Genomic DNA, 24,680 nt, shown 5'->3' on the forward strand with positions numbered 1-24,680 from the left:
GAAGAAACCTTTTGGATGTCATCAAAGACTTCAAATCAAAATACTTGGATGTTGTTAGGAATAGAGCACATTACAACATCCCCAAAGTTTCTCTTTGGTTCAAAAAAAGTGCAGCTCAAGCAAACATTGAAGGGGAAAATTCTGTAGAGTCACTTCATTCTTCTGAATTGATTCCCAAATCTCCCAAAATTGTGCAGCCAGGAAAAACTCTATTTGGAACTGGAGATGAAGATATGATTTACAAATCAGAAATTATGCCTGAAGAGTTGGAAGGAAAATCAATTATACAAAAACAAAAACATAAACATAAAGGGAAGGGCCATGAACATTTGGGGGCCATAGAACTTGAACACAATCCTAAATACCTTGAAGAATACAAGGATAGATATAAGAGAGCTAAACAAGTTGAAACTGATTTGCTATTGGTACTTGGAAGATTTATGCAGGCAGAAAATGTTGAGTGTAACACTTTGATCAAAGTAGACACCACCCATCCAAATTATGAAGGATTGGATAAATTCATGTTAGAAAAAAGAAAAGATCCAACAGAAGTTAGACAATTGGAATGGTTGATTAAAAGGATTGGTCAGAGTGAGGGGAGGAGAAGATGGAAAGCAATTGAGAGGCAATACAATCAACCCAAGATTCTCGAGATATGGGATAAAATCAGGAAGATAAAGAGATCCAATGCATTAAAAGACTTGGATCGGTGTTTAAAAATAACTGAACCTTGGCCCATATTTTATGATGCTGAAGTTGAACAACATGACAATGAATGGTTGAGATTATTCTTAATTCAGTATCCCTCTACCAAAAAAACATTGATTCGTGTATTAGGAGAAGAAGAACTTGATTACAGAATCCAGGCCAAAGCAATCATGAAGCCAGAGAGAGGGAAACCATCCAGATGGATTCCACCAAATCAGCTCAAGGAAGCTTATCAGCAAGGATACAATACAAACCACATTCTAGAAATATCCAATATTTTGCAGCTTGGAAGTTTCTTTTTTGAGCCTGTAAAAGTCCCTACTTTTCTCCCATATCAAGTGGAGTTGATCATGTTGTATCAGAATTGGACAAGCAAACAGGTGGGGCCATGGGCACTTTCAGAAGAGAGAAGTTGGTTGTTGAGTGACCCGGCAAGGGAAAAGATTTACAGGAAAAGATTTGAAAATCTGAAACAAATAATCAAATATCAGCCTGTCCAAGGAACAAGCCTCCTTAAAACTTTGAATGATTGCTTAAATGAATCCAATGTGAATAAAAAGCTATCTCAAAGAAAGAAGCCCTTTTCTGAAGCAGAAATTGCAGCTGTATGGTGGAACTTCTCAGATGTTCTAGATTGGGCAGAGAAGAACCTGGACCATGTAACAATGGCACAAGCTGGGATTGCATTGAAGCTGCCCAAATCAAGAGATGTGGATGTGGATAGGGATAACTTAATTGAGATCTTGGACAAAAAAACAATTTCAGAGGATGTTAAAAATGCCATGATAAAGTGGTTTGAAGAGAATACAGTGTCACCATACATAGATCCTTATCATGACTTCTGGTGCCCAATTCATCGGGAAGGTCTTGCAATTCCTGGTGAAGAATCAGCAATTCATGACAATCAAGACCAAGACTTCTTCCAACAAAGCTTATCTTTAGTTAAAGATTTTCTATCAAATCCCCTAAATTACCTCCCCTTTTCATAAATGTCACACCCCCAGCCTTTACTCAGTAGTGTGCTCTGTCTTTCTTTTTATATCAATCAGCTATATTTCTTTATCAAAATTTTCTACTGTTTACGTCCAAGAGTCTTGCCACATCTGCTAAGAGTTGATTTTATATGTGGATGCAATTTGAGTGCTAGCTTGTGTGCACAGTTAACCATTCAAGAAATGCACATCATGTGCTGTTCAGATTTTAGACCTATCCTAGTGAGGCCCTGTTTGTCATCTGATACACTCAGCAAAGATATTAGGGGGGGTTCACAATAGGATTTTAATAAAACTTTAGAGCCCATTTTAACCTGTTTGTGAACATATTTTTAAAAATTTGATAAATTGCACTGATTGATCAGTCACACCTTTTTCTGGACATCTTGCCAAAATTTTAAAATTATGTTCATAAAGGCCTTAAATTGACCTCCAAAGTGTTATAAAATTCAATTGTGAACCCCCCTATTATATTTGCTTCAATGTCATGGGTCAAGTTTGGCCTGTGACCTTTTAAAATTTGTTCTTAGTCTGCCATCCTCTCCTGACCTGGCAGCTGCACTCCGTTGACCTAGCTCGGACTTGATAATGGGCAGTCTTAAATAATTTGCCAGGAGGCCACTCATAAGTGGGTCTGTTGAAGCAGCTTAAGGTTACCAGTGAATGATCAACATGGGGAAACCGCCCCAACATAACCCTTTTTGTTTTCATTCCAAACAAGCATTCAACAAGACTCGCACCCATCCAGCCAGGATTTGTGCATCCCATATCCCTGGTGAGCCGAGCGGCTTTGAATTCAATTTGTGGTTCAAATAGCAGGTGTGTACGCAGATAGACAATACAAACGGGTGCGATTCTCTATGATTATAAGTGATACAAGGTGGCCGGGAATAATCGAGCCCAAGAAAGCAACCTCCTCTTCCTCCCCTCCCCCTTGCCTCAGAAAGGGACAATGTTTGCTGGGATGATGAAGAACAAGGGATGCACGATCATGTGTGGAAGAAGAAACAACGGCTCCATGCCCTCGTTTGCGTTGGTTGGGTGGATACGGGGGTAGTGTTTCGCGAGGTAGGGTTCAATTAAGGAGTTCGACCAGGGAGAGAAGAAAAGAGGATGGGAAAGCTGGTGTGGATATGGTGAGGGATCCTGGTAGCAAAAAAGCCAAAAAGAGGAGACGACGCGAGCTTTGGTTCAAGATTCGCTAGACGAGCCGTCGGAGGAGCTGCTAGAGTCGAGGCCCCAGACAGCGAACGCCTTGAGATTAGGATTGCTGATTTTCGGGGGGAGCCGTTCATGACTGATGATCGGAGGAGGCGGGGGGTCGGCTGAGGAGTTCCTGAGGGTGCTCGCGCCTTGGGAGCTGATATCCGAGGAGGACGTCATCTGGTCGGCGTTACGCTGGTCGAGTCTCCGCCTCGTGATCCCGGCAGGATCCATGGGGTGGGCGAAAGGGGCATGGCCGGCCGATGGTCCGTCGTCGACCAACGAAACGCTGGGAGCGACGTCGTCGATATCGTATTCCTCCAGCTCGTCGTCATCGAACTCTTCATGCTTCATCATGTGCTCAGGTGCCGCCGCCGCAACCGCTTGGGAGCTGGACGATTGACTTGTTGCACCGGGCACTCTGCTGCTGGACGCTTGCGCTTGGTCCTCCTCGATCACCACAAACGATTTCTGGCGCTCCCGCTCGTTCCACTTCAACGTCCTCGAAATCGCATGGAACCAATCTATCGATTGGCTCACGCCACAGACCGTCGGGAAAGGGTATGCTGAGGCTGTAACCTTGATGTGATCGCCCTCTGGGGTTTGGTGGGATAACCAACCATCAGCCAAGAGCATCCTCCAGTTAGTCAAGATCACATTGGCTCGGATTCGAAGGGCTGCTTACGACGTAGTTCCACCCTTCCTCTCCCATCAAAACTAGCCCAAGCAGTACTGCGGGATGTGTACGGCACGCAAATCCTCAGTTCCATCGTATCCGGGAGTAACATCGGTCGAAAGGAGAGAGTGTGAGGACAGATGGGGGTAATCAACATCGCAGGAATTTCGGGATGGACGAGGGAGCCACCGGCAGATAACTGATTGATTTGGAGAGATCGGTAATCAGATTAGGGCAACGCAGATATAACTCAGTCTTGACTTACAGAGTAGGCCGTAGAGCCAGTGGGTGTTGAGACCGTTAAACCATCAGCTTGGACAGTGGTCATGTGATGATCGTCGCCTGAAAGAAAGAATGAGCACACAAGTTAAGGAACTTGTGGGCGGAGACGATATTTGAGGTGGGAAACGCGGGGAGGGAAATACACAAGGAAAAAGTAATCACCAAAGAGCTCTAGCAAGCTCACATACGGACTCGGTCCGCGATCGACGACCAGTTCGTTCAAGACTTCGAATGACTCAGCGGGGTAAGTACTAAAACAGACAATCTCCTTATCGTCCTTGGCAGCTGAACGAGAGGCTGAGCGTTGGTTAGAAGGCGCCGAACCGTTCTCGAGGGCCTCCCAGCCCGACTTGCCGAGGATGTTCATGAAGATCTCGCCGGTCTTGCCCGACCTGACCGCCCGACGTTTAGTGGGGCCAACACTGGCCCGATAGACCGTACAGTTGAAGCGCATCCGCAGGTTGATCCGCACGCCCCGTTTGATGGCTTCATGTAAGACCTTCTGGTGGTCGGCGTAGTCAAAGTTCGTAAGGAAACCAAGTGAGCCAAGTGCAAATGAGATGATCGGCGGAACGACTCGTTGGAATAACCAGGAAGCAAACAGGACCGTACCGTCTCCACCAAGCTGTATGGATGGATGGATGGATGGATGGATGGATGTGGGGATTGAGGGACGGGATCAGCAACCTGAAACTTGGGATCGTAGCGCCAACCTTTGATTCGAGCACTCACGGTGATTACCAAATCAAAGAGCTCTGGTGATTTAGCACACATCTCTGGAGTCCAATAACGGAGTCTTCCGTCATCTTGCAGGAAAGAGTCGGTGGTCGAGTTGGAAGCGGAGCTGTGACTGCTGATGTTGGAGTGGATGGAGTTGAGGGATGAGACGGAGTTTGTGCGGGAGAGGCGGCGCTTGAAGCGATTGCACGGGGACAGGGGGCGGAACCAATCGGGATAGTCCCTCTCTAAGCCCGGCCGATCGAAGCGGGTGGAGTGGCGTAATTGGTGGTCGACATAGATCACCAAGGGCTTGGATTGGTTGGTTGAGCTCGACCTCTGGAGGGACTGTGTGATCGGCGGTTGGAGGGATTCCCGGGAAAGTGAGATGACCAATTCTCGAGTCAGGCTGTTTTGGAGGGAGATGGATGCAGATGGGGGTTAGTGACAGACACCAACTATTTGGATGAGTTAGAGAACAGAAGAACTGTTTACCGAATCAGATGGTTATCTCTAGCCTTGGTGATGATCAAGACGCTCTGGATGGCCGTTTTGATCCGAGTCCGGCCGAGCTGCTTGGACATCTCTCGGACGCTCGTTGCAGTCTCGGCTAGTTGACGGGTCATACTCTCGTGGTTCTCGTCGTCGTCGTCGTCGTCGTCGTCTTCATCATCATATTCGTCTTCATCCCCTTCCTTCTCGTCCAGGCCATCGTCTCTATCCTGCCGATAGGCATAGTTCTGGTGGTCTGGGATGGTCATGCTTCCAATCCCCTGGGAGATCGAGTTCGGCCGGGGGGTGTTAGGTGAGAAGCCGGGCGAGGGATAGCTTTGCGGGATCGTTGGCAGTGGCGGATTGAACTGTCTGCTTCGGGAGCGTTCGTGTCTGGTCAGGCTGCGAGATATGCCAGCTGCATATGACGTCGAGATTATTGATACAGAGGCAGTCAGATCTGGGCTGGCCAAGATGAGTGTTTGGAACGCTGCCTACGGTTGTTTCCAGGGTCGAGATGGGAGTGGACAAAGCATGGCGAGTTGGGTGTGGGTGCTCTGTCGTGGAACCTGGCCAGACTGTTGGTCTGCTGGTGGGTGCTGGCCGTCGAGGCTGATGCTGAGCTGGAGGGGTTGGCTGAGGAGGGCGCCATGCTGGTGGTCGTACAAGTACAGAAAAATCGAAAAATGTTTAAATAGGGAACAATCTGGGAGTCGATGACCACGGGAAACGGCCTGGGGATCGGAGAGTCAAACTCTAATTACACCGCGGGTCACGCACCCACCTGCGGGCTCCTATCATGTCATATCAACTGACGCCAACCACCCGGTGCTCTCCTGAATCCTGATCAGACTGGCTGTCATCCAATCAGTGTAGTCACATATTTATATGGAGACAAAAACAGTACCTAGGGTCTGGACCATCATCAAGTAATACGGTGAATTCAAGTGGAATCATGTACAAATCTAATTTGTTTGTTTTTTTTTAAAAAAAAAAGAAAGACAAATTAAAGGGGTTCACTTAAGGCTGCTTTTGAAATCCGTCATCAAAACCATCAACTGCAGCTTTTGCTGAGAAAGCTACAAGGTTCTGGTGGGCAGCTACATCAAGCAATGTTTGTCTTATATATAACCCACCTGTCTTTATCATTGAGGTAAATTCAAAGCAAGCTGGGGGAGGGGGAGAGAATTACTTAGGGGTGGTACCTGGGAAGCTAAGTAGTAAGTACTATGAGTGTGCTGAGGGCTGTAAAGGCTAGAATAATTCCAGCCCTCTCCTATTGTCCAAACAATCAATAGAAGGGAATCCCTCAAAGCTGATGTGTATTTTTTGGATTGCTACAAGGCAAAGAATACTAGCTAGTGGCTTTATGCTACCACTACACTAGTTTTTGTATCTTCTTGAGGGCTAACAAAGAAATTTTTGTAATAAACAGCTGGCAAGCACTTAAGCTGATTGGCTACTTTTGTTGAGATTTCACTTGAAGGCAGAGAGATTGAGAGGCAAGGAGGAGGATTTGAACAAGGAGCTGTGCTGAAGGTTGTTGGCTCAGGTGGGGCTAGAGTGGTTTTGGCTCAGACTTGATGATTGTATTTCTTATCCAAGGAGCAGACCCCTTCACAAGATCCAGAGGGGGCCTAAAATAGTTTAACATACAAAACACAAGAACTGAACATGTGAAATGGACAGGGGACAGGAGACAGGGAACTTTACTGGGGACTGGATAATTTACTGGGGACTGGATAATTTACTGGGGACTGGGGACTGGGGACTGGAGACAGAATAATTTACTGGGGACTGGGCACTGGAAACTTTACTGGGGACTGGGGACAGAATACTTTACTGGGGACTGGGAACTGGAAGCTTTACTGGGGACTGGGGACAGTAGGAGAATTTGAGCAAACAGAGAGACAGATATTCTAACAACTTTCAGAGATAGTAGTCTTGCAGCAACTGCTTTCTAAGAAAGAGATCAAGGAAGGGGGAAATCTGAGGCTGTCTTGAAGAAAATTACATCAAAAAAAGGTTGGATTGAGGGGGAAGCACTACTGTAATAGTAGGAAGATGATTTTTGAAGTACTTACTGATGTGGTACTGGGTGAATAGGCTGAGGATCCCATCCAAGGCTACAAGTGGCCTCCTTTTATATTCTAGAGGAGGTTTTATAATTTTGAATTCAAATTCCTCTCTAATTTACTAGAATTTAAATGTACAATGATGTCATGAGAAGAACTGTAGCTTGTTGTACACAATGTCCCCATGACAAGCAGGGGGACTTCCTCTCAAACAAGGGGTATTTGAAACCCTGCAGGAAGCTCAGATCTTTGTAGGAGAGGCTTACTTCAAAATTGCCCCACATAGCCTGAGCACTTCCAAAAATTTGTTAGAGTATTGTGATTTTCATCCTCAACAGCAATTCAAACAAAATCAGAATAATTCTAGATAGAACAAACTTTAGCGCTGCTTCTCAGTTTCATATTTTTTAGGGAAAAATTGAACCCAAAATGGCTGCTTGTTTGTGAGTTTTAGTAAGACATGTCCTACGTTTTTGTGAAGTAGATTTTGAAAGGTAGGCAGCCCTTTCATGGAAGTTTGGAACTTCTCACAGTAAAAAGCCAAATGTCATCCTTAAATACATATTATTTGTAATAGTAAGTTCAATACTTGGTTATGGATATAGCAGATGTATCTGTTGGGATGTCTGGTCTTGGAAAGGTTGGTTTACTCACAATGTCATTTTCTTTACACAATGATTCTCACAAGGGGATGGAGCTACATATTTGTGATTTCCAAGCTAGATTAAGTACATATGCTTGGAGTCTTGCACTTCTAAAGGTGCCAAGGGCCAGATGTTTATCCAAGGGCTAGTGGGGAATCAGAAGGGGTGAGATCACATCCCCAGCTATTTGGCTGGTGGCTCTCCCCCTATGTAGTGCACTAACTTTGGATGCAAGTCATGGGAGGCAGGCGGCCCTTTGGGTCCTGCCTTCTGTTGGCATGAGAGACTTGCGTTAAGTTTAGGGGGGGGGGATTTCATGTAGGCAACTGTGGTGTTCAAAATTGATTTTCAAACCACTTTCTACATAAAATCATAAGATCTACATGTCCAAACTTTTGATGGGGTGAAAGTTGAGGGTTCTCTTCATTTCAAGCGCCTCTTAAAACTTTGATAAATCTTATGATTTCATGTAAAATTATGGTATTCAAAATTGCATACAATTTTTTTACATAAAATCATAAACTGCAATTTTGGCTGGGAGATGTCACTTTAAGTTTTATGCACACTGACATCTCCCAGCCAAAATGGGCTTTATGATTTTATGTAAACAGTGGCATATGCAATTTTGAATACCATAAATGATATTCAAAAATCAGTTTTGAAGACCCTAAACTTGCAAGGAATTTTCCTGATTCTTTGTGCTTCTGGTACCTTTTTTCTTCTTGGAACAACCACCAAAACCGTCCCAAAAAAAGAGCACAAAAGATCGATAGAAGCCACAAAAATGAAGACTTGATTCAGGCACAACTAAGACAAGCAGAAAAAAAGGGGAAATCTATGGGGGAGCGTGTGTAGTTGTATCTTAGAATTCATGAAAGTGATACTACGTATGGAGAAGAGGATGAAGAGGCCTATGAGAATCAAAATTATGGTTTCAGAGAAATGAGGGAAGTAGAGCAGACCAGGAACTGATGACATGAGCTGAACGAGAAAGAGACCAAGATGAGATAACCGAAAAACAATATAGCCACCAAAGGAGCAACATCGTCTTCGTAAACCGATTGAAAAGCGACTAAATGCGGAACAATCTATGATGTGATCTCCAAAGACTAACATCCTGATTTCATTGGTGATGATCGAGTTCCCAAACCAAATTGCCGACAAGAAAATGGTCTTCTATGTAAAGGAAGAAAAAGAAAAGGAAAAGGAAAGGGGGAACAGATAGTCATGAAGAGATCGTGTCTATGTATATGTATATGTATATCAGTGTAGTGTAGTGTATGTATGTGTGTAAGTCTATGAAAGAGAAAGGCAATCCATCTACATCTTCTCCAGAACAGTCATTCAAGCTTAGACGACAGAAGTATGTATATATGTATGAACGTTGAATACAGCTGATCGGAACTACAAAAAAAGATCACTGGCTGGGAGATACCTTAATGCTCGTCCTCTGCAATTCAAAAAAAAGGTCAGATTAAGCAAGCAAATCGATCGAAGAAGATTGACAGGATTTTCAGACGTACCAGTATCAGTATCGGGTTCACGGGGAGCGCCGGTAGAGTCGGAGAGCCATCTCAACTTGCGCATCCGTCGACGCTCTTCACGATCCTTGAGCTGTTTACGGGTGAGTTTTTTCTTCGTGACGACGGGCATGGAGGGGTCGACGGGGGCGCTGCCTTCGTTGTCCGAGTTCTTGGCGCTAGGGAGAGGGGTGGCCGATTTGCTCCCGGAGGGCGTGCCCTTCTTGCTGTTCAATCCGCTCCCCAACCGCTTCCCGTCCTCGAATGCATCCCCTTCTACCACTGCCGCCTTCCCCTTGTGCACTAATTTCCCCCCATCCACGTTCCAGATCTCCGGACATAACGCCCCCACAAACTCTTCGTTGTGCGAGATACATACAAATGCCCCTGCCCAGTCTCGAATCGCTACCGCTAATCCTCCCAGTGCATCTCGGTCCAAGAAGTTCGTCGGTTCATCCAGGATCAGGACTTGCGGCTTACTCCACAGAGCAGCTCTGAGTAAAAATAGTTCATTCCACAAAAGTTTCGATCAGTTCCGAATCCTACCTTTTCAGCCTTGTATCTATTAAAATTACTCACGCAATGACAACCTTGACCTTTTGACCACCACTGAGTCCTTTCAACTCATTGTACTCGGCAATGTCACCGTCCAAGCCGACATCGATCAAGTGTTGTCGGATGCTAGAATAGCGCAAAGGGGAGTTGGCAATTGTGCGCACAGTAAGGAAAGGATTGGAAGACGGACACTTTAAACGATAGGTCCCTGCTGCCAGAGCCTTCCCTGGAAGCTTCTAGATCATCGTGCTCTTGGACCAATTTGCCGAAGCCAGCCTCTATCAATTTCTCTCTCCCAAGCCAGGTGTTGTATCGATGGTCAAGGTTCTTCCATTTGACTTCGTATTGGAACGATTTCTTGAGCTTCTGTCGTCCAATAATCATTTCCAACTTGCGCTTCTCCCCGTTCTTGCCTTCGATCGGCACCTCCATTTGTTTCTTCTCTTCCTCAGACAATATTCGAGACTGTCGAGCAGAGGATCAGCAAAGCAAAAGAGCAAAAAGACGGCTGGCAAAGAAAACTTTCGACTTACAGCTTTCATGGCTTGCTCACGATCATGCCCGTCTTGGTATCGCCAGGCGATATATTGGACAGCAGTCTTTTCCATGTGAGCACCAATGTTATGGAAGGCGTGTTGAGCAACATAGGCCACACGCAAGTTAGGATGCTTTTCGATTTTACCGGTGTCGGGCACCGTTTCACCCGTCAGCAGTTTGATCAGAGTCGACTTTCCAGCCCCATTAGGCCCGACCACTCCGACACGCGAGGAGAGTGTCACAGCACAGGAGGCGTTCATCAAACTTGGTTTCGGGGCACCTGGATAAGTAAATGTGACGTTGGTAGCCTTGAGGATTGCACGGGTTTGAGATCGAACTCCCATGAGTGCTCCGGGTGGGGGGAAAACAAACTTGACCAGAGAAGCTGATAGAGTGTAGTAACTTCGAGCCGCGGGGTATTTCTCAACGAACTTGGAAAGATTACCACGATAGTATACCAGCTGTTTGTTCTGGTAATGAATGATGTCCGTACAGATCGAGTCAAGGAAACCAGAGTCGTGGGACACGGTTAAGATAGTAACTTTGGTTTGGGCCTTGAGGTAATCTTGAAGCCATTCAATCGACGCCCGATCCAAGTGATTGGTGGGTTCGTCCAAAAGTAACAGATCGGCCTCACACAACATTGCTCTTGCCAAGGCTAGCCTCATCTTCCAACCTCCAGAGAGTGACTGAACTTTGCATGCTTGACGGGCATCATCAAATCCGAACTCCCTCATTCTCTCTGAGATTTGATCCGGAGTCAAATTCTTTGCCTTGACAAACTTGTCTGCAATCAAAAACTGCAGACAGGTGGCATCCGCATCTTCTCCATCAATATCGTGTTCGACGTAAAATGTTGACACGCTCTCGGGGAAGTTTTCGATTTGGTGTCGGTTGATGGCTTTCTGTTTATGATAAAAAATACAATTAGATCATCGCGATCGATCGACTGGGAGAGATATGAAAGAGGTTGGGGATGGATGGGAAAGGCGACTAACCAAGAGAGTACTTTTACCACAACCGTTGGCACCACAAACACCATAACGCCAACCGCGACGAAGTTGAAGGACCGTGTGGTTCAGGAGTAAGAGACCTCCATAAGCCAAGGAGAACGTCAAGTTGACGATCTTCTCAGTGGGGTCGTCATCATCATCGCCAGCAGCCTTGTAGTAGCGCTCCTTATCGATTTCCAGCCACCTTTTCAAGTTCTCCTTGGCAATCTTTTCGGCATCTCCCGCAGGCATGAAGCGAGACAAATACGGCACAGTGTATCGGGTCCACTGGGCTTCATCAAAGTCACGCTTGCGAACCAGGCTAGCGACAGCACCAGCTTGGTACGAGATCGAGGTTTCGATGAAGGGGTTCACGGTGATATGAGCCATCTTTCCGATCAACGATTTGAGGGATCGCTGGGCCAAGATCTCGTCTTCATCCGTAAGCTTCACAGAAGGTGTGCCAGGGGTAGAAGGGATCGGACTAGGGCCGGTACTAGCTAGGGCAGTATTCTTGAGTGCGGCCACCGTTGGCTCGTCGGCACCCGAGGATAGGATGAGTGCATTGACGGCTTGGAGAGCGAATTCACGAACTTCGGGAAACGAGGCGGTCTCGGCGATCCGATTGACACCGGGGAAGAGGTTCTTCAGGTGAAGGTGGGCGAGCTCGGGGGAACGGACGAGCTTGAATAAGTTTCCGACGAGGATGACGGTTTGTCGTTGGACGATGGAGCTCCGCTCAGAGAGTGCTCGTTGGAGCAAGGGGACCAAGACCGCCAGAGTTGGGCCATCGACATCTCTCACCCAAACGTTAGCAGAGAGTTGCTTGATGGCCTCTGGTACGGTATCAGGTCGGGCCATACAGTTGACCAAGACTGGTACGAAGGGCAAGACGTCCAAGTTTGAGAGTACCCCACAGACAGCCATGGCGGCTTTCTGGCCGGCAGTACTGACTTCTGGCTTAGTATCTCTCATCTCTTGGGTGAGTGGTGGGATGATTTCGCCTAATCGTTCGGCCACTTGATCGGGACCGATCTTGACGAGACTGGCGAAGAGATCGAGGGCACCGGCTTTGGTCTTCCACTTGACACCGGAGGTGGATAAGATATCGAAGAGTACCTTGATAAATTTGGGGACTCCCTCCGGTTGGGACAGCTTGATGAGCTGCTTAGCAGCTTTCTCTGCAGCCTTACCAACGACCTCGGCCTTTCCAGTCTCAGGGTAGCGTTCCAAGATGACGGGCAGAAGCGGCAAAAGATATGGTTCGGCACCACCTCCAGCGCCGACGGTTCGGCAGATTTCTTCGATTGCGATCATCGAGCTCTCACGTTCGGAGCCCACCTTTGAGCGGGAGGCACGGATCAAATCATCAGTGATGGCATCGATAGCCAGAATGTGGAGGCCAGTGGTCTGGATGTGGTTAGCCAGTGCACGGGCGGCGACGGTGCAGCTAGGAGCATCGGGAGCCGAGTAGAGAGACTGGAGTAGGGCGGAAGTCGAAGGACCGTCGCCGTTGGTGTTTTCGGCCATTTTGATTTGCGGATTCTATTTGTTTATATTCGTGGGAAGAAGCTGGAAGTGGTAACGATTGAAGGAAGAAATCGAGGGAGGGGGGGAGCAAAGAGTATTTCTATGGGTTTGGTGGGTGGGAAGAGTGCGTAGTGGTCAGGGCGAGGTGGGTTCACAGCAGATGAGAAATCAACTCCAGCGGAAAAAAATAAAAAAATATTTAAATAAATAAGGTTTCATCGGAAATGGATGCGGCTGGGCTGCGCGCAACAGGGGCTCAGCTTGACACCCCTGGGGCGCGAGGCGCCCTGGCGCGACCTTGTTGCCAGGACTTCCGGACAGCAAGGCTGTATACATGCCAGATTTGAAAGGTGTAGATAATTTTCTGGGAGGCTCCCAGCATCAACGGGAAGTCATCCACTCCTTCTTATTTTGGTTTGGATGAGCAGCATCATGTAGCTCTTCAAGAAATCCTGACGGAACATCCTCAAAGTTGTGAGGAAAGCTTGTGATTGCAGTTTAAAGTTTGCTGCCACCAAAAGGGTGGAAAGGTTGTTGTATCCTGAGGCACAAGTCTCCCCTGCAGGGAGTTTGCTTTGCAAACCCCCGATAGCAGCAGAATTGTGTGAAGTTTGCCCTAACCTTAGTTGAGCAGGCGCAGGCAGCTGCCAATGGTAATTAGTAGTCAGGTTGACTGGATGTTTGAATTGGAACACAGAGTTTTTTTTTAACCAACCTTACCTCAAGTCTTGGAGTCAACTCAATGTGGTGGTTCCTGGTTCTCTTTCTGACAAAAACAATATCAATGTTGATCATTTGGACAAAAATGACATCCAAGAGAAGAAAAACTCAGAGCTTCAGACTCCAGCACCTAGTGAATCCCAAGAATAGAGTCAATAAAAGAAGCAAAAAACTTAGAGCATGTTTACCAGCCAAGCTAAGTTTGTGTGAGGTTTGACTCACAGCTATTGCTACAGTTGCAAGGGGCATATTACTGTACAGATTAAACCCCCGGGGGTCCCCGGTTCGGAATTTTGGGATCTGGGAGGGGAAAAAAACAGGAGATTCAGCCTAATTTGGCAGGATCTGAAACTAATTTTCTGAATGAACAACCTCTTGGATGGTCTTGAGTCTCAAAGAGAAGCAGTCGGCGATGGCCGCGTGTGGATCAAAACTGTGTGAAGGGTGCTGAGAGGTGAAGAGGGCACTCGGACTCTGTAGCTATAGGCTGATGAGTGCTCAGACAGGCTCGGACCCCATGGCTATGGGTTTATGAGATCCTTAGTCATGGAGTTACAGGTTATAAACCCATAATTATGGGTTTATGGCATGTACTTAGCATTGGGTTTGTAATGTAGGGGCCAAAAAAAAAAAAAACTGGCTGGTCAGAAACCTTAGCCCGGATAGAACTAGAATCTACAGCCTCCAAAAGTCCCAAAACTATCATTTACATGTTATATTATGCCCATATGCATGGGCTTAATTTGGCCCGCGTCTCAGATCTGATTTTGCGGGCGAGGCCGTACAGTAATATGCCCCTCGCAACTGTAACTAAAGTAGCAAGGTGTGATTTGACCATATTGGTGGGGTGAGTGCAATCAACGCGCACAGCGTGCACAAATAGCTAAAAACTGCCAATTTAAATATAAATATGTGCAATTTTAAATGATATCAAATTCACAAAGATGTTACATAGATTTCTGATCATGAATTGAAGCGCATAAAATGGTACATTCTTAACTAAAAATATAAGAAACACCCAGTATATGTAATCCTTCTAAAACAGCCACTTATAGATACAAAAATAGTATAAAAAGAAATTTGAATTATTTTTCTTCACACTTCCCTCTAGTATTCTCATCTCAAAAGTATTTAATGTCTTTAAGGGGTATTCTAGACTAAAAATTACTTACATACAGAAAATCCAAGACTTATATGTAACTACAATTTCATCACATAGATGAAACTATTTTTAGATTAAAAACTAGTCTCATACTAGCTTTTTGTCTATAAAATAAGGTCATTTTGTGGTTCTTTCTTCTCCATGGTGGCATCAGAGAAATAGTACCACATTATTATTTAGCCTCCATCACCTTGTATCACAAATTCATTATCATTATTAAATTCAACTGTTGAGATTGCCCCTTATAACTCCTCACCCATCTCTGTGCCTTGCCCATGATTGACACAAGTTTTTTGTAGTAGCTGCAGTGCTGCACCTAGAAAGTTAAAATGCCACAAATCTTTAATTTTCTTTGTGCCATTTCTACCAGAGCTACCAGAGAGCATCCCTTCAAGCACTCTAAGCTCTCCAAGCTCATTCTCCCTGCCATGAGAATTTTCACATTGGTCTGTCAGCTTTGTGATACTTGCGGTAGATAGCTAGCTTGTGAGCTAACTGTTGCTATATGTAGCAAGGGTTAGCTCAAATCATAGCTTCTTGCTAATTCAGCTGAGGCTTAGCTCAGCCCGGTGTGGTTGAGTTTTATGGCTTAACTAGCTAGCTCCAAGCTAAATAGCCACCAGTAAACATGCTCTTACAAGTGGGGTTTGGGACCACTTCTCCAAGGATCATAGGTGAGTTCTTTTCTCTTTATGAATCTTGAATCTTCTTCCACCAGTCATCTAATGGTCATCTATGTGCTGAATTGTAGAGTCTAGTGGCAAAAAAAAGGCTGAGTGTATGCTGCCAAGCTAAGTCTAAGGACTCTATCAAGTCCTTCACTGGATTTTCATTGAAGGGACACAAGGGACAGGCTGAACAGGGACCTGCTATCCCCTGGTGGGTAACACCCGCCAAGAGGTGCAGATGTGGGTGTGGATGTCTGAGATTCTGGTGAAAATGGAGCGGTTCAATCTAAATGCACGCCACTTTTTGACTAGATGCACGCCAAAAAAGTGGCATGCACGCCTGTACGCCAAAATAAATGGCGTACAGGAGCAGTGCACGCTATTTGTTTGGCGTGCGTAGCCCTGCACGCCAAAAATACTCTTTTTTGGAAGAACTTTGGCGAGCACAAACCCTCCACGCCATTTTTTTTGGCGTACAGGTTTTGCACACCACTTTTTTGGCGTGCATCTAGTCAAAAAGTGGTGTGCACCATGTTGAATGCAATTTTTTTGGCGGGAACAGTTGCGCACAACAAAATAGGGTGTGACCACTGCAGCCCAATGACATATTTCATGTACTATTCATAGTGCCTCTGCCAAGCTCCGCGCTATGAATAGTGCCCGCGCCAAGCTCTGCACTATGAACAGTGCCTCCGCCAAGCTCCACCACTATGAATAGTGCCTCCGCCAAGCCCCGCCACTATGAATAGTGCCTCCGCCAAGCCCCGCCACTATGAATAGTGCCTCCGCCAATCCCCGCCACTATGGATTGTGCCTCCGCCAAGCCCCGCCACTATAAATAGTGACTCCGCCAAGCTCGGCCACTATGAAAACTATTCATCCTTTGGGGCGCAGTGGCCAACTGTGCCCCCAAAAAAACTGCATGTAAAACGGTGCACGCCAACTTTTGACTATATGCACACCAAAAAAGTGGTGTGCAACGCCTGTACGCCAAAAAAAATGGTGTGGAGGGTTTGTGCACCCGAAAATTCTTCCAAAAAGAAGTATTTTTGGCGTGCAGGGCTACGCACGCCAACCAAATGGTGTGCCCTGCTCCTGTACGTCATTTATTTTGGCATACAGGCGTGCACGCCACTTTTTTGGTGTGCATCTAGTCAAAAAGTGGTGTGCATTTAGATTGACCCAAATGGAGCAGGTACCTGGGTATTTACAGGCAAACCTGCCCACATATGTGGGCCTTTACAATCAGTGGTGGGCAGATACATTACTTTACGTTACGGCAGTGAAATTGGATAACGTAACATCTTTTTAGTTATCCAAATTGGCCATTTTGGTAATGTACAAAATTTGGGCAGTAAAGTATAGTAAAGTAACTTTTTTTTCAACCTGATTTTTTATGTTTTTGGTAACGTAACTTTTTTGATATGGGGCTTTTTGTAAAGGGGGTTGAGATTATTGAAAAAAGAGAGAGTTGGTATAATGTCTTAATTAGCTTATTGGTTAAGCCTTGCCTCTCTGGGGGTAGTGATGTTCAAAGTTGTGGGTTCAACCCTCACTCTGAACAAGTTTTAATCTGGCTTCCTGGCAGCATACTGAGTTTATGTGGTTGTTTAGTGTCAACTTGAGCGAACATCTTGTTCATATTGATAAAAACAACCACAAATAAGGGCCTTTACCAGAAAGTTACACCACAGTTACCCAAATCTGGGAAAAATGTAACGTAACTGGTTTTGTTCAAAATAACCAGGGAACGTAACTAGATAAAATGGAGCCCATTTTCTGCAGGAGATATCGTAACTCCAAATTAGATATCTGTAACTAGCAGATAACATAACTGTAAAGGTTACGTTGCCCTCAGAGTTATCCATTTGGAGAACATATCTGCCCACTGCTGTTACAATTGGTCATTGAGGGAGTTGACAACCCTCTTGATGACCAGAACAGACCAGTCATTGAGAGGGTTGCCTGTGTAGGCCTACACCATGGGACCTGTATCTAACACTGCCAGCATATTTGGCTGGGATGAAGTAATCCCAGTTTAACTGGGATGCACTCAACCAATTCAAAATGGGTTGATCTTGGCCAATGAAATATAAATCCAAGGGGGGTACCTTGTATTTATATTTCATCAGTTGAGATCAACCAAGTTTAAATTGGTTGTGTTCATCCCAGCTTAACTTGGATAACCTTAACCCAGCTAATTATGCTGGCAGTGTAAGGTTTGGGCCTGTCCCAAGGATGCTTTTGTTGAAAAGTAACCCCAGGACAGCTTCAAACTTTCCTGAGGACACCCATGTCACCATCAGTCCCAAGGATGCCCTCATAAGCATCCTGAGGACTGTTAAAACTAACAATGCATTTTGCAGATGCTTAGCGGGAAATGATTGACTTGGGCAGGATTTGAACCAGCAACCTTAGCTTGAAGCTAAGACACTATACTAGAAGTGCTGCCTTTACCAACTAGGCTACAAAGTCCATGCCTGATGTGTTAATTTTGACCACTGAGGATTACAACATTTCAACAAGGACCCACCAACAGCATCCCAAGGATGCATTATTGAGCTCAGAAAAAAGGGATTTGTGAAGCTGCATGGATTATGTATGACTTCACATGCATCCTCCGCATGATCAAAAAATACACCCAAACTATTAACACTTCTTTGCATGATTTGAAAGAATCATTGTGATCAAGTACACATGGCATTCTTTATTGAATGTTCACATTATCCTCCTCTTTTCTATTTTTTTATAACCAAATCTGCACTTGAAAAAAAAGATCAAAAAATGTCAATAGGCAAGTTGGTAAGCTCTCCCACACCACACACTTTGCTGCTAAAGCAGCCAGCTGTATGGTACCCAAACCCACTTGGGCTTGCTGACCAGCCTGTGTGGTTGCCTGCTCCCGGGTGTGGTGGTGTTGCTGATGTTGCCAGGGGGTAGCGGAAGGCAATCAATTGCCAGCAAGGTTTCTAGAGGTTGGCAGTTCAACCCTGCCTGAGTCTGGGCTTGTTTTTGGTCTTGGTGGGCAGACATGCATCCTGAGGATGCAGTTGAGGATGGCTTTTTAGCATCCAGAAGATAACCCAAGGACACTTATGAAAAGATGTACCAGGTGTAGTTTGACTATTTGGATCCTGGGGATGCTTTTTGCCCTGCCACAGGAGGTGCAATGTGCATTCAAATGACCTCCCAACATGCATCCCCAAGACAACCCATTCAGCCCATGGTGTAGTTAAGCTCAAGGTTGTGAGTCTGTTGGGTTGGGCCAACATTGCAAATTTCCCCCAACAGCCAACCCAAACCCAGCCTGAACCCGGCCGGCTTTGGGCAGCCCATTGGCAGGCCCGCCCAACTGCCATCCCTATCAACAGTGGGCTGCTACGCTACACTACGCTACAGGGCCACTTAGCGTTAGCGTAGCAGCAAAAAGCACCCGCCCATTTTGAGTAGCGTTAGCGCGCTGTGCTGCGCTAACAACGCGCCAATTGTTAGTTAGTGTTAGCGCGCCGCTACAGTCACTACGCTACGCTGCGCTACAGCGCTTTTAGCGGAAAAAAAGGCCTTTTTTTCAGCTAAAAGCACTGTGGCGCACCGTAGCGCGTGCTCTTTTGCGCCCTGCGTGTGTAGCGTTAGCGCAATTGCGCGCATCTGCCCCAACGCTACGCTAACAGCTAAATTAGCTGCGCACCCTTTGCGCGTAGCGTTAGCGCAGAGAAGGTGCAATTCCGCTAACGCTAAGCTAAAATTTAGCGGAATTCCGCTACGCTACGCCACGCTAACGCTACGGTCAGCGTAGCTGGCCCACCTTTGTCCCTATAGGAGTGTGCCAATGTGACAAGAATGTGGGATCCAGAAATATCCGCCGATATCCAGAGATATTGGTCCATATCCGCAGGTTTCGGAGTTTCGGATCACAGATATCTGGTGTGATCTCCGGTCCTTTGCCACATGACCCTACCGGATATCCCGCCGGGATGTCTGGCTAAATGTTGAAGTGATAGGAAGGATAAATTACAATACAAACTTCAAAGTGGTCAAATGGAACGTCGAGAGAGGGGCGGGGTAAGCAGATCAATCTTTTCTCAATGAAGCCAACCGAGCCGAGAAGTCGTCTATGTCCGGTACGTTAGTAGCTCCCCCAGTATTTCCGCTCGGGCCAGCCGACGAATCGCCGATAGCTACAGCTTGTCGCGATTCTTGGACGGCCGATGGGGCCTCGAGTCGGACCGGAGTATCCCCAAGCTATTGATTTGAACGGATTGAATTAGGCCCCATTTACGTTGAAAAACCAACAGCTTGACATAACCCCTTACCTGGTGACTCAAGTTGATGCCTATGTCATCCAAGACCTCCTGTAAGATCTTATCACTCTCCTCCTCCTCTGTTTCATCTTCATTGTCTTCCATGGCGTCACTAGAGAGGCGGAATACATAGGTTTACGTTGAAGGCCCAGGGAAAAAAACCCATCACCAAAATGAATAATAGAAGAAAATAGAAAGCAGGGACTTACTCAACCGCATCATTCATCATTTCTTCCTTCATGTCCATCACACTACTTTCTTTTTCAAAGTCCATGAGAATTTTTTGAATTTGGGGTAAATTCATTGTCCGACTCATCATTCCCATTGCCTAGACCAAGATCATAGTAAAAGAAATATTATTATGAGACTAGTATCTTGAAAACTTCCGCCGATTGCTCACCCGGGTCGCACCTCGCATCGCTTCAGCCATTTGTTGATTGCTTCTCATAGTCTGTAATCGCAAGCTTACAGCTTGTAATTGGGTCCTCATCGAATAAAATTTAGCCACATAGCGCCGGGTCCGAACCAAATCACGAGCCATAACCTTGCACGAATTCTATTAATAATCATTGGTAGGACGTCGGTGAAGAGTCTTGAGATACCAAATCAAGGAAGGTAGATGTCATATAGATATCCAGAACTCAACCATTTGGCCTTTCTTGGCGTTGGACTTGATGTCAATTATCAGCTGCTTTTCTTGACTTTCCAATTTTGTACGTTCCCTATCTAGTTCACGAGTGGCTTTCTGTAACGACCTTTGATGCTCCCGCATCCGTTCGGCTGGGGACTTGTAGCGACCGAAAACCGCTTCCTTTTAGGGAAAAACAGCCGACAACGTTAGTTTACACAAAGCGGCACACATCAAATAATAATGTTGGGACGAGCAAACAATGATATTCATCCTGGATGAGTTCTCGGAAGTCGGGCGCGTTCTCGAACTCTTGAGACTGAAAAGATCGCGGTATAGTGATTTATCGAAGTGGGCAGGTTTAATGTCGAAGCCGTGTTGGGTTGATGGTATGATGCTGAGGCTGTATCGGAAATGACCTCGAGCTCATCCGGTTTAGGGATGATAATCGGACGGGCTCGGGCCGCCCGCGGGCCGAGGCAAGATGCTTAACGGGAGCGTGGCGGGACCCCTTAGGCTTAAGACCATCCGCACCGGGCGCTAAGTTAGCCCGGATTAGGGCACTTAGTTCGACCCCGCAACCGCATCGGGTTGGATCAACCGGGGATCAACTTGACCCGGAGCTTGGTTTGGAGCTAGTGGGGTATAAATCTAGCCCCCACTAGTCCTCGGACTAACCTCTGAAATGCATATGCATCATGCTCAATGGCATGAACTCTATGTGTTTAGGTGCCAAACACATGCCATACAGGCACCTACAGTGCCCCCCACGACTTCTCAACTACCCCGCACCTGCAAAAAAAAATTGAACTTTGAACAATGTGTTCAAAGTCACCAGACATGTATCACATGTAAATTATACATTTTTGAGCCCTACAGATGTAGGAGAACTCAAAAATATAACTTTGAAGTCTGTGCAATGCCTCAAAAAAAAGTTTCATTTTTTTCAGATGCAAAATTTGGAACAGCTGGTTTTAAGACCACAGTATGTGGTTACAGACATGTACTATGGACTTATGGAATATTTATTATGTATTTAGAGACTAAATTATCTATGTACATACATACTACAGGTGTAGGTATTTATGTAAACATGTACCTCCTTAGTTATTGTTGATTGCCATATCCATCAGTACACTCTTTGGAATGTGGCAATGTGAAGAATATTTCTTCATTGCTCTCTTGGCAGCGGGTCCAGTGAAATTTCAATGACTTTGGACTATTATCATGCATGTTACCAGGTCTGGTTGGTGAAATGTGACATTTGCATCAAAAAATGGGCCAAAAAGAGCCCAGCATCAGCCCACTTTTAAAAGAATTTTTGGAAAAAAAATCTCCAAAATTTGGAACCCCCCTGTAGGGGTAGTTGAGAAGTCGTGGGGGGCACTGTAATCACATAATCTCCGGCAGCCTCGGACCTCCCAACCTACACCAATGCGGTCGGCCACTCAGATTAGCCTACTCCAACCGTAATCCAAGCTAGTTAGTCCAGACTAACTTAGCAATGGATGTGGATGCTCTAAGTACAGCAACCACTGGAGGACTTCCCGTCATTTTTGAATAAATCTGGAATTTCAGATTTCGCAGGGAAATCTGGAATTTGGGACTCTGGATGGCTTCAGGGATCTTTGGGGACCTAGATTTCCCTGCAAAATCTGAAATCTGGCGGCTCGGATCTGGATTTCCAGATCAACGGGAAGTCCTCCACTATCACTTTCTTTGTTTAGTGGAAAAATCCAAGTTGTTTATGTGGGGCATTAGGTGAGCATCCAAGCAGTGTCTTATTTCATCATCATGAGATTCAAAGAAAAAGAGGAGTACCTGATACCTCACATTTGTTGCTCAATTCCAGACCACTTTGGAAATCACAAAAGGGTCCCCCAATGATGTCAAAGTGTTCATTGGTAGTTCAATGGTGAAGATCTGTGTATTTTCCGGCATTCTGGAATTCACACTTCAAGGATAATTAAATTTCCCAAAAAAAATACTCAAAGTTTGAGGTTGGGAAAATCATTGAAAAAAAATCACTTGGTGCTGAAAAAAAATGCAAACTGAGCGTGCTCAGCCAAAAAAATAAAAATTTGTCAGACTGAGTAAAAAACAATGGGGCACATTTTTGGGGTGATTTATTGGACGGGCCTGCACAAGGCCCGCATGGGCCCCTAACAGGCCCGTTGGGCCCATTGAAAAAGTAGTATTTGTTTGGAATTCTGATGCTCTGCTAAAATGTGAAATGGGTCAAACTGAATAACAAACATGGGGGTACATTTTTGGTGAGATTTTTTGGACGGGCCTGAATGAGGCCCACATGGCCCCCACAAAGCCCACTGGGCCCATTGAAAGAGTAGCCTTGGTTAAGAAAGCATATGCTCAGCTAAGAAATAAAATGTGTCAGACTGAGTAAAACCCCTAGGGGCACATTGTTGGGGAGGCTTTTTGGACGGGCCTACAGCAGGCCCGTATGGGCCAACAGGGTTCCAAGGAAAAGGAAAGGGCCTGGACATACATTCTGTGAGTGCACAAATGTCATACAGATGTCAGAAGCCCTTCACTATCTTCTGTTGATTAGTGGTCAATTGGTGCTGTTCTGAAACATCATATATGGGCATTCTTGACCAAGAATACTTCTGGGTTGGCCAAACCAGCTTTGGGTGGGCCCTGACGGGCCTGATGCAGGTCTGTCAATAAGCCCTCCCCAAAAGTGTGGCCCCATGTTTTTTACTCAGGTTGACACATTTTTGCTTCTTAGCTGAGCATAGGCATTCTTGACCAAGGCTACTCTTTCAATGGGCCTAGTGGGCTTTGATTCAGGCCTGTCCAAAAAATCTCCCCCAAAATGTACCCCCATGTTTTTTATTCAGTTTGGCCCATTTCACATTTTAGTAGAGCATCAGAATTCCAAACAAATACTACTTTTTCAATGGGCCCAACGGGCCTGTTAGGGGCCCATGCGGGCCTTGTGCAGGCCCGTCCAATAAATCACCCCAAAAATGTGCCCCATTGTTTTTTACTCAGTCTGACACATTTTTATCTTTTTGGCTGAGCACGCTCAGTTTGCATTTTTTTTCAGTACGGAGTGATTTTTTTTCAATGATTTTCCTAACCTCAAACTTTGAGTATTTTTTTTGGGAAATTTAATTATCCTTGAAGTGTCAAGATGGGAATCCAACCTACCAATGTCCATTCATTCACATTACCATCCTTATGGGATTGTCTTTTGAAAGGGAGATCTCACATGGGACATATGAGCAAACAGGAATTACCCAATTAGCTGTAGGGCTCACCATACTTGGTGCAACTTGCTCAATGGAAGGTATTTGAGATTGACAAGCTTTTCTTGATAAGAATCATGTACCCTACAAGCAACACCCCCCAAATGCAAATATAACCATGCACCAGCTTTGTGCCACACAAGCATTTAACATGGTGGGAGTAATGATTGGGGTGGGGAACACAAAAACACAACCTCTTTTGCATCTTTGGCAAGAGGTTTGTGCCTTTATTGCCTTGTCCCTTTTTGATTGGGCAAAATCTCCTTTGACCTTTGCAGAAATTTTGATTTTGAGAGGAAAGGTCATCACATTGTAAACCTCAAAAGTGTTCCTGAGAACCTTTTGCTGAGTGCAGAAAGGGATGAATGAGGTTACTCCTGCCTTTCCTGGGTCACTAGACACTAAAACATTAAACAAGCCCCCCAATCTATGATTGGAAGGTTTATGTAGTGATAGTGGAGGTGTATCAAAAGATAGCCTACTTTGAGCAGGTGGCTTAAGGGTTATGGTGATGTAGCTGATGTGTAAGTGTTGTAATGAGGTTTAACTTGTATGTAAGGGTGTAAAACCACAGTATGGAGTGGGGCTAATACTGTAGAGTGAGCAAGTATTGTACTGTTATGGGGTAAGCTGAGTGCAAGTAGTTTGCTGAGAGAAATTACAACTGGGGGGAGGAGAGCCTCCTTGAATAGAAAAGAGTGAGATATTTTAGCTCCAGGGGAACAAGAGAATGAGGGGTTTTAGCTGCCCTGAAAGCTACAATTCGTTATTTTGGCTGGTGGTTGACAGGTCACATGAGGTCATGATGTCATATGAGGGAATTTAGCTAGTGAGAGATAGGAGGTGAGATGTTTTTGCTGGCCTGGCCTGTCAAATGATGTCATCTGCAAGCTGCATGAGGGGTTTTTGCTATCTTGACACCTGCATGATGTCATCTGTCAACTGTCAGACTGCAGCCCCTATTACACTAGTCTGCATGCACCTGCATAAGACTGCATAAGCCTGC

At 45.6% G+C, this 24,680-nt stretch overlaps 3 protein-coding genes across 3 annotated transcripts; all 3 read right to left on the reverse strand.

Annotated features, from left to right (window-relative positions):
• Positions 1-2,891: 2,891 nt before the first annotated feature.
• Positions 2,892-5,933, reverse strand: PtA15_10A502 (uncharacterized protein; the record flags this gene model as incomplete). The annotated part of the gene is made up of 8 exons (XM_053160685.1): positions 2,892-3,499; positions 3,589-3,778; positions 3,845-3,921; positions 4,024-4,486; positions 4,594-4,987; positions 5,074-5,488; positions 5,569-5,804; positions 5,887-5,933. 8 exons carry the CDS (start codon positions 5,931-5,933, stop codon positions 2,892-2,894), a joined length of 2,430 nt encoding a protein of 809 aa, XP_053024634.1.
• A 3,292-nt stretch (positions 5,934-9,225) lies between these two features.
• On the reverse strand, positions 9,226-12,923 carry PtA15_10A503 (uncharacterized protein; the record flags this gene model as incomplete). Its single annotated transcript, XM_053160686.1, has 6 exons — positions 9,226-9,239; positions 9,313-9,803; positions 9,889-9,990; positions 10,055-10,329; positions 10,398-11,306; positions 11,400-12,923. 6 exons carry the CDS (start codon positions 12,921-12,923, stop codon positions 9,226-9,228), a joined length of 3,315 nt encoding a protein of 1,104 aa, XP_053024635.1.
• A 6,621-nt stretch (positions 12,924-19,544) lies between these two features.
• Positions 19,545-20,675, reverse strand: PtA15_10A504 (uncharacterized protein; the record flags this gene model as incomplete). The annotated part of the gene is made up of 6 exons (XM_053160687.1): positions 19,545-19,715; positions 19,787-19,886; positions 19,984-20,102; positions 20,175-20,330; positions 20,421-20,585; positions 20,664-20,675. The coding sequence occupies 6 exons, from the start codon at positions 20,673-20,675 to the stop codon at positions 19,545-19,547; spliced, it is 723 nt and encodes a 240-aa protein (XP_053024636.1).
• Between the last annotated feature and the right edge of the window lie 4,005 nt (positions 20,676-24,680).

Source organism: Puccinia triticina, chromosome 10A, assembly GCF_026914185.1.
Source record: "Puccinia triticina chromosome 10A, complete sequence".
NCBI classification, from domain to species: Eukaryota; Fungi; Basidiomycota; class Pucciniomycetes; order Pucciniales; family Pucciniaceae; genus Puccinia; species Puccinia triticina.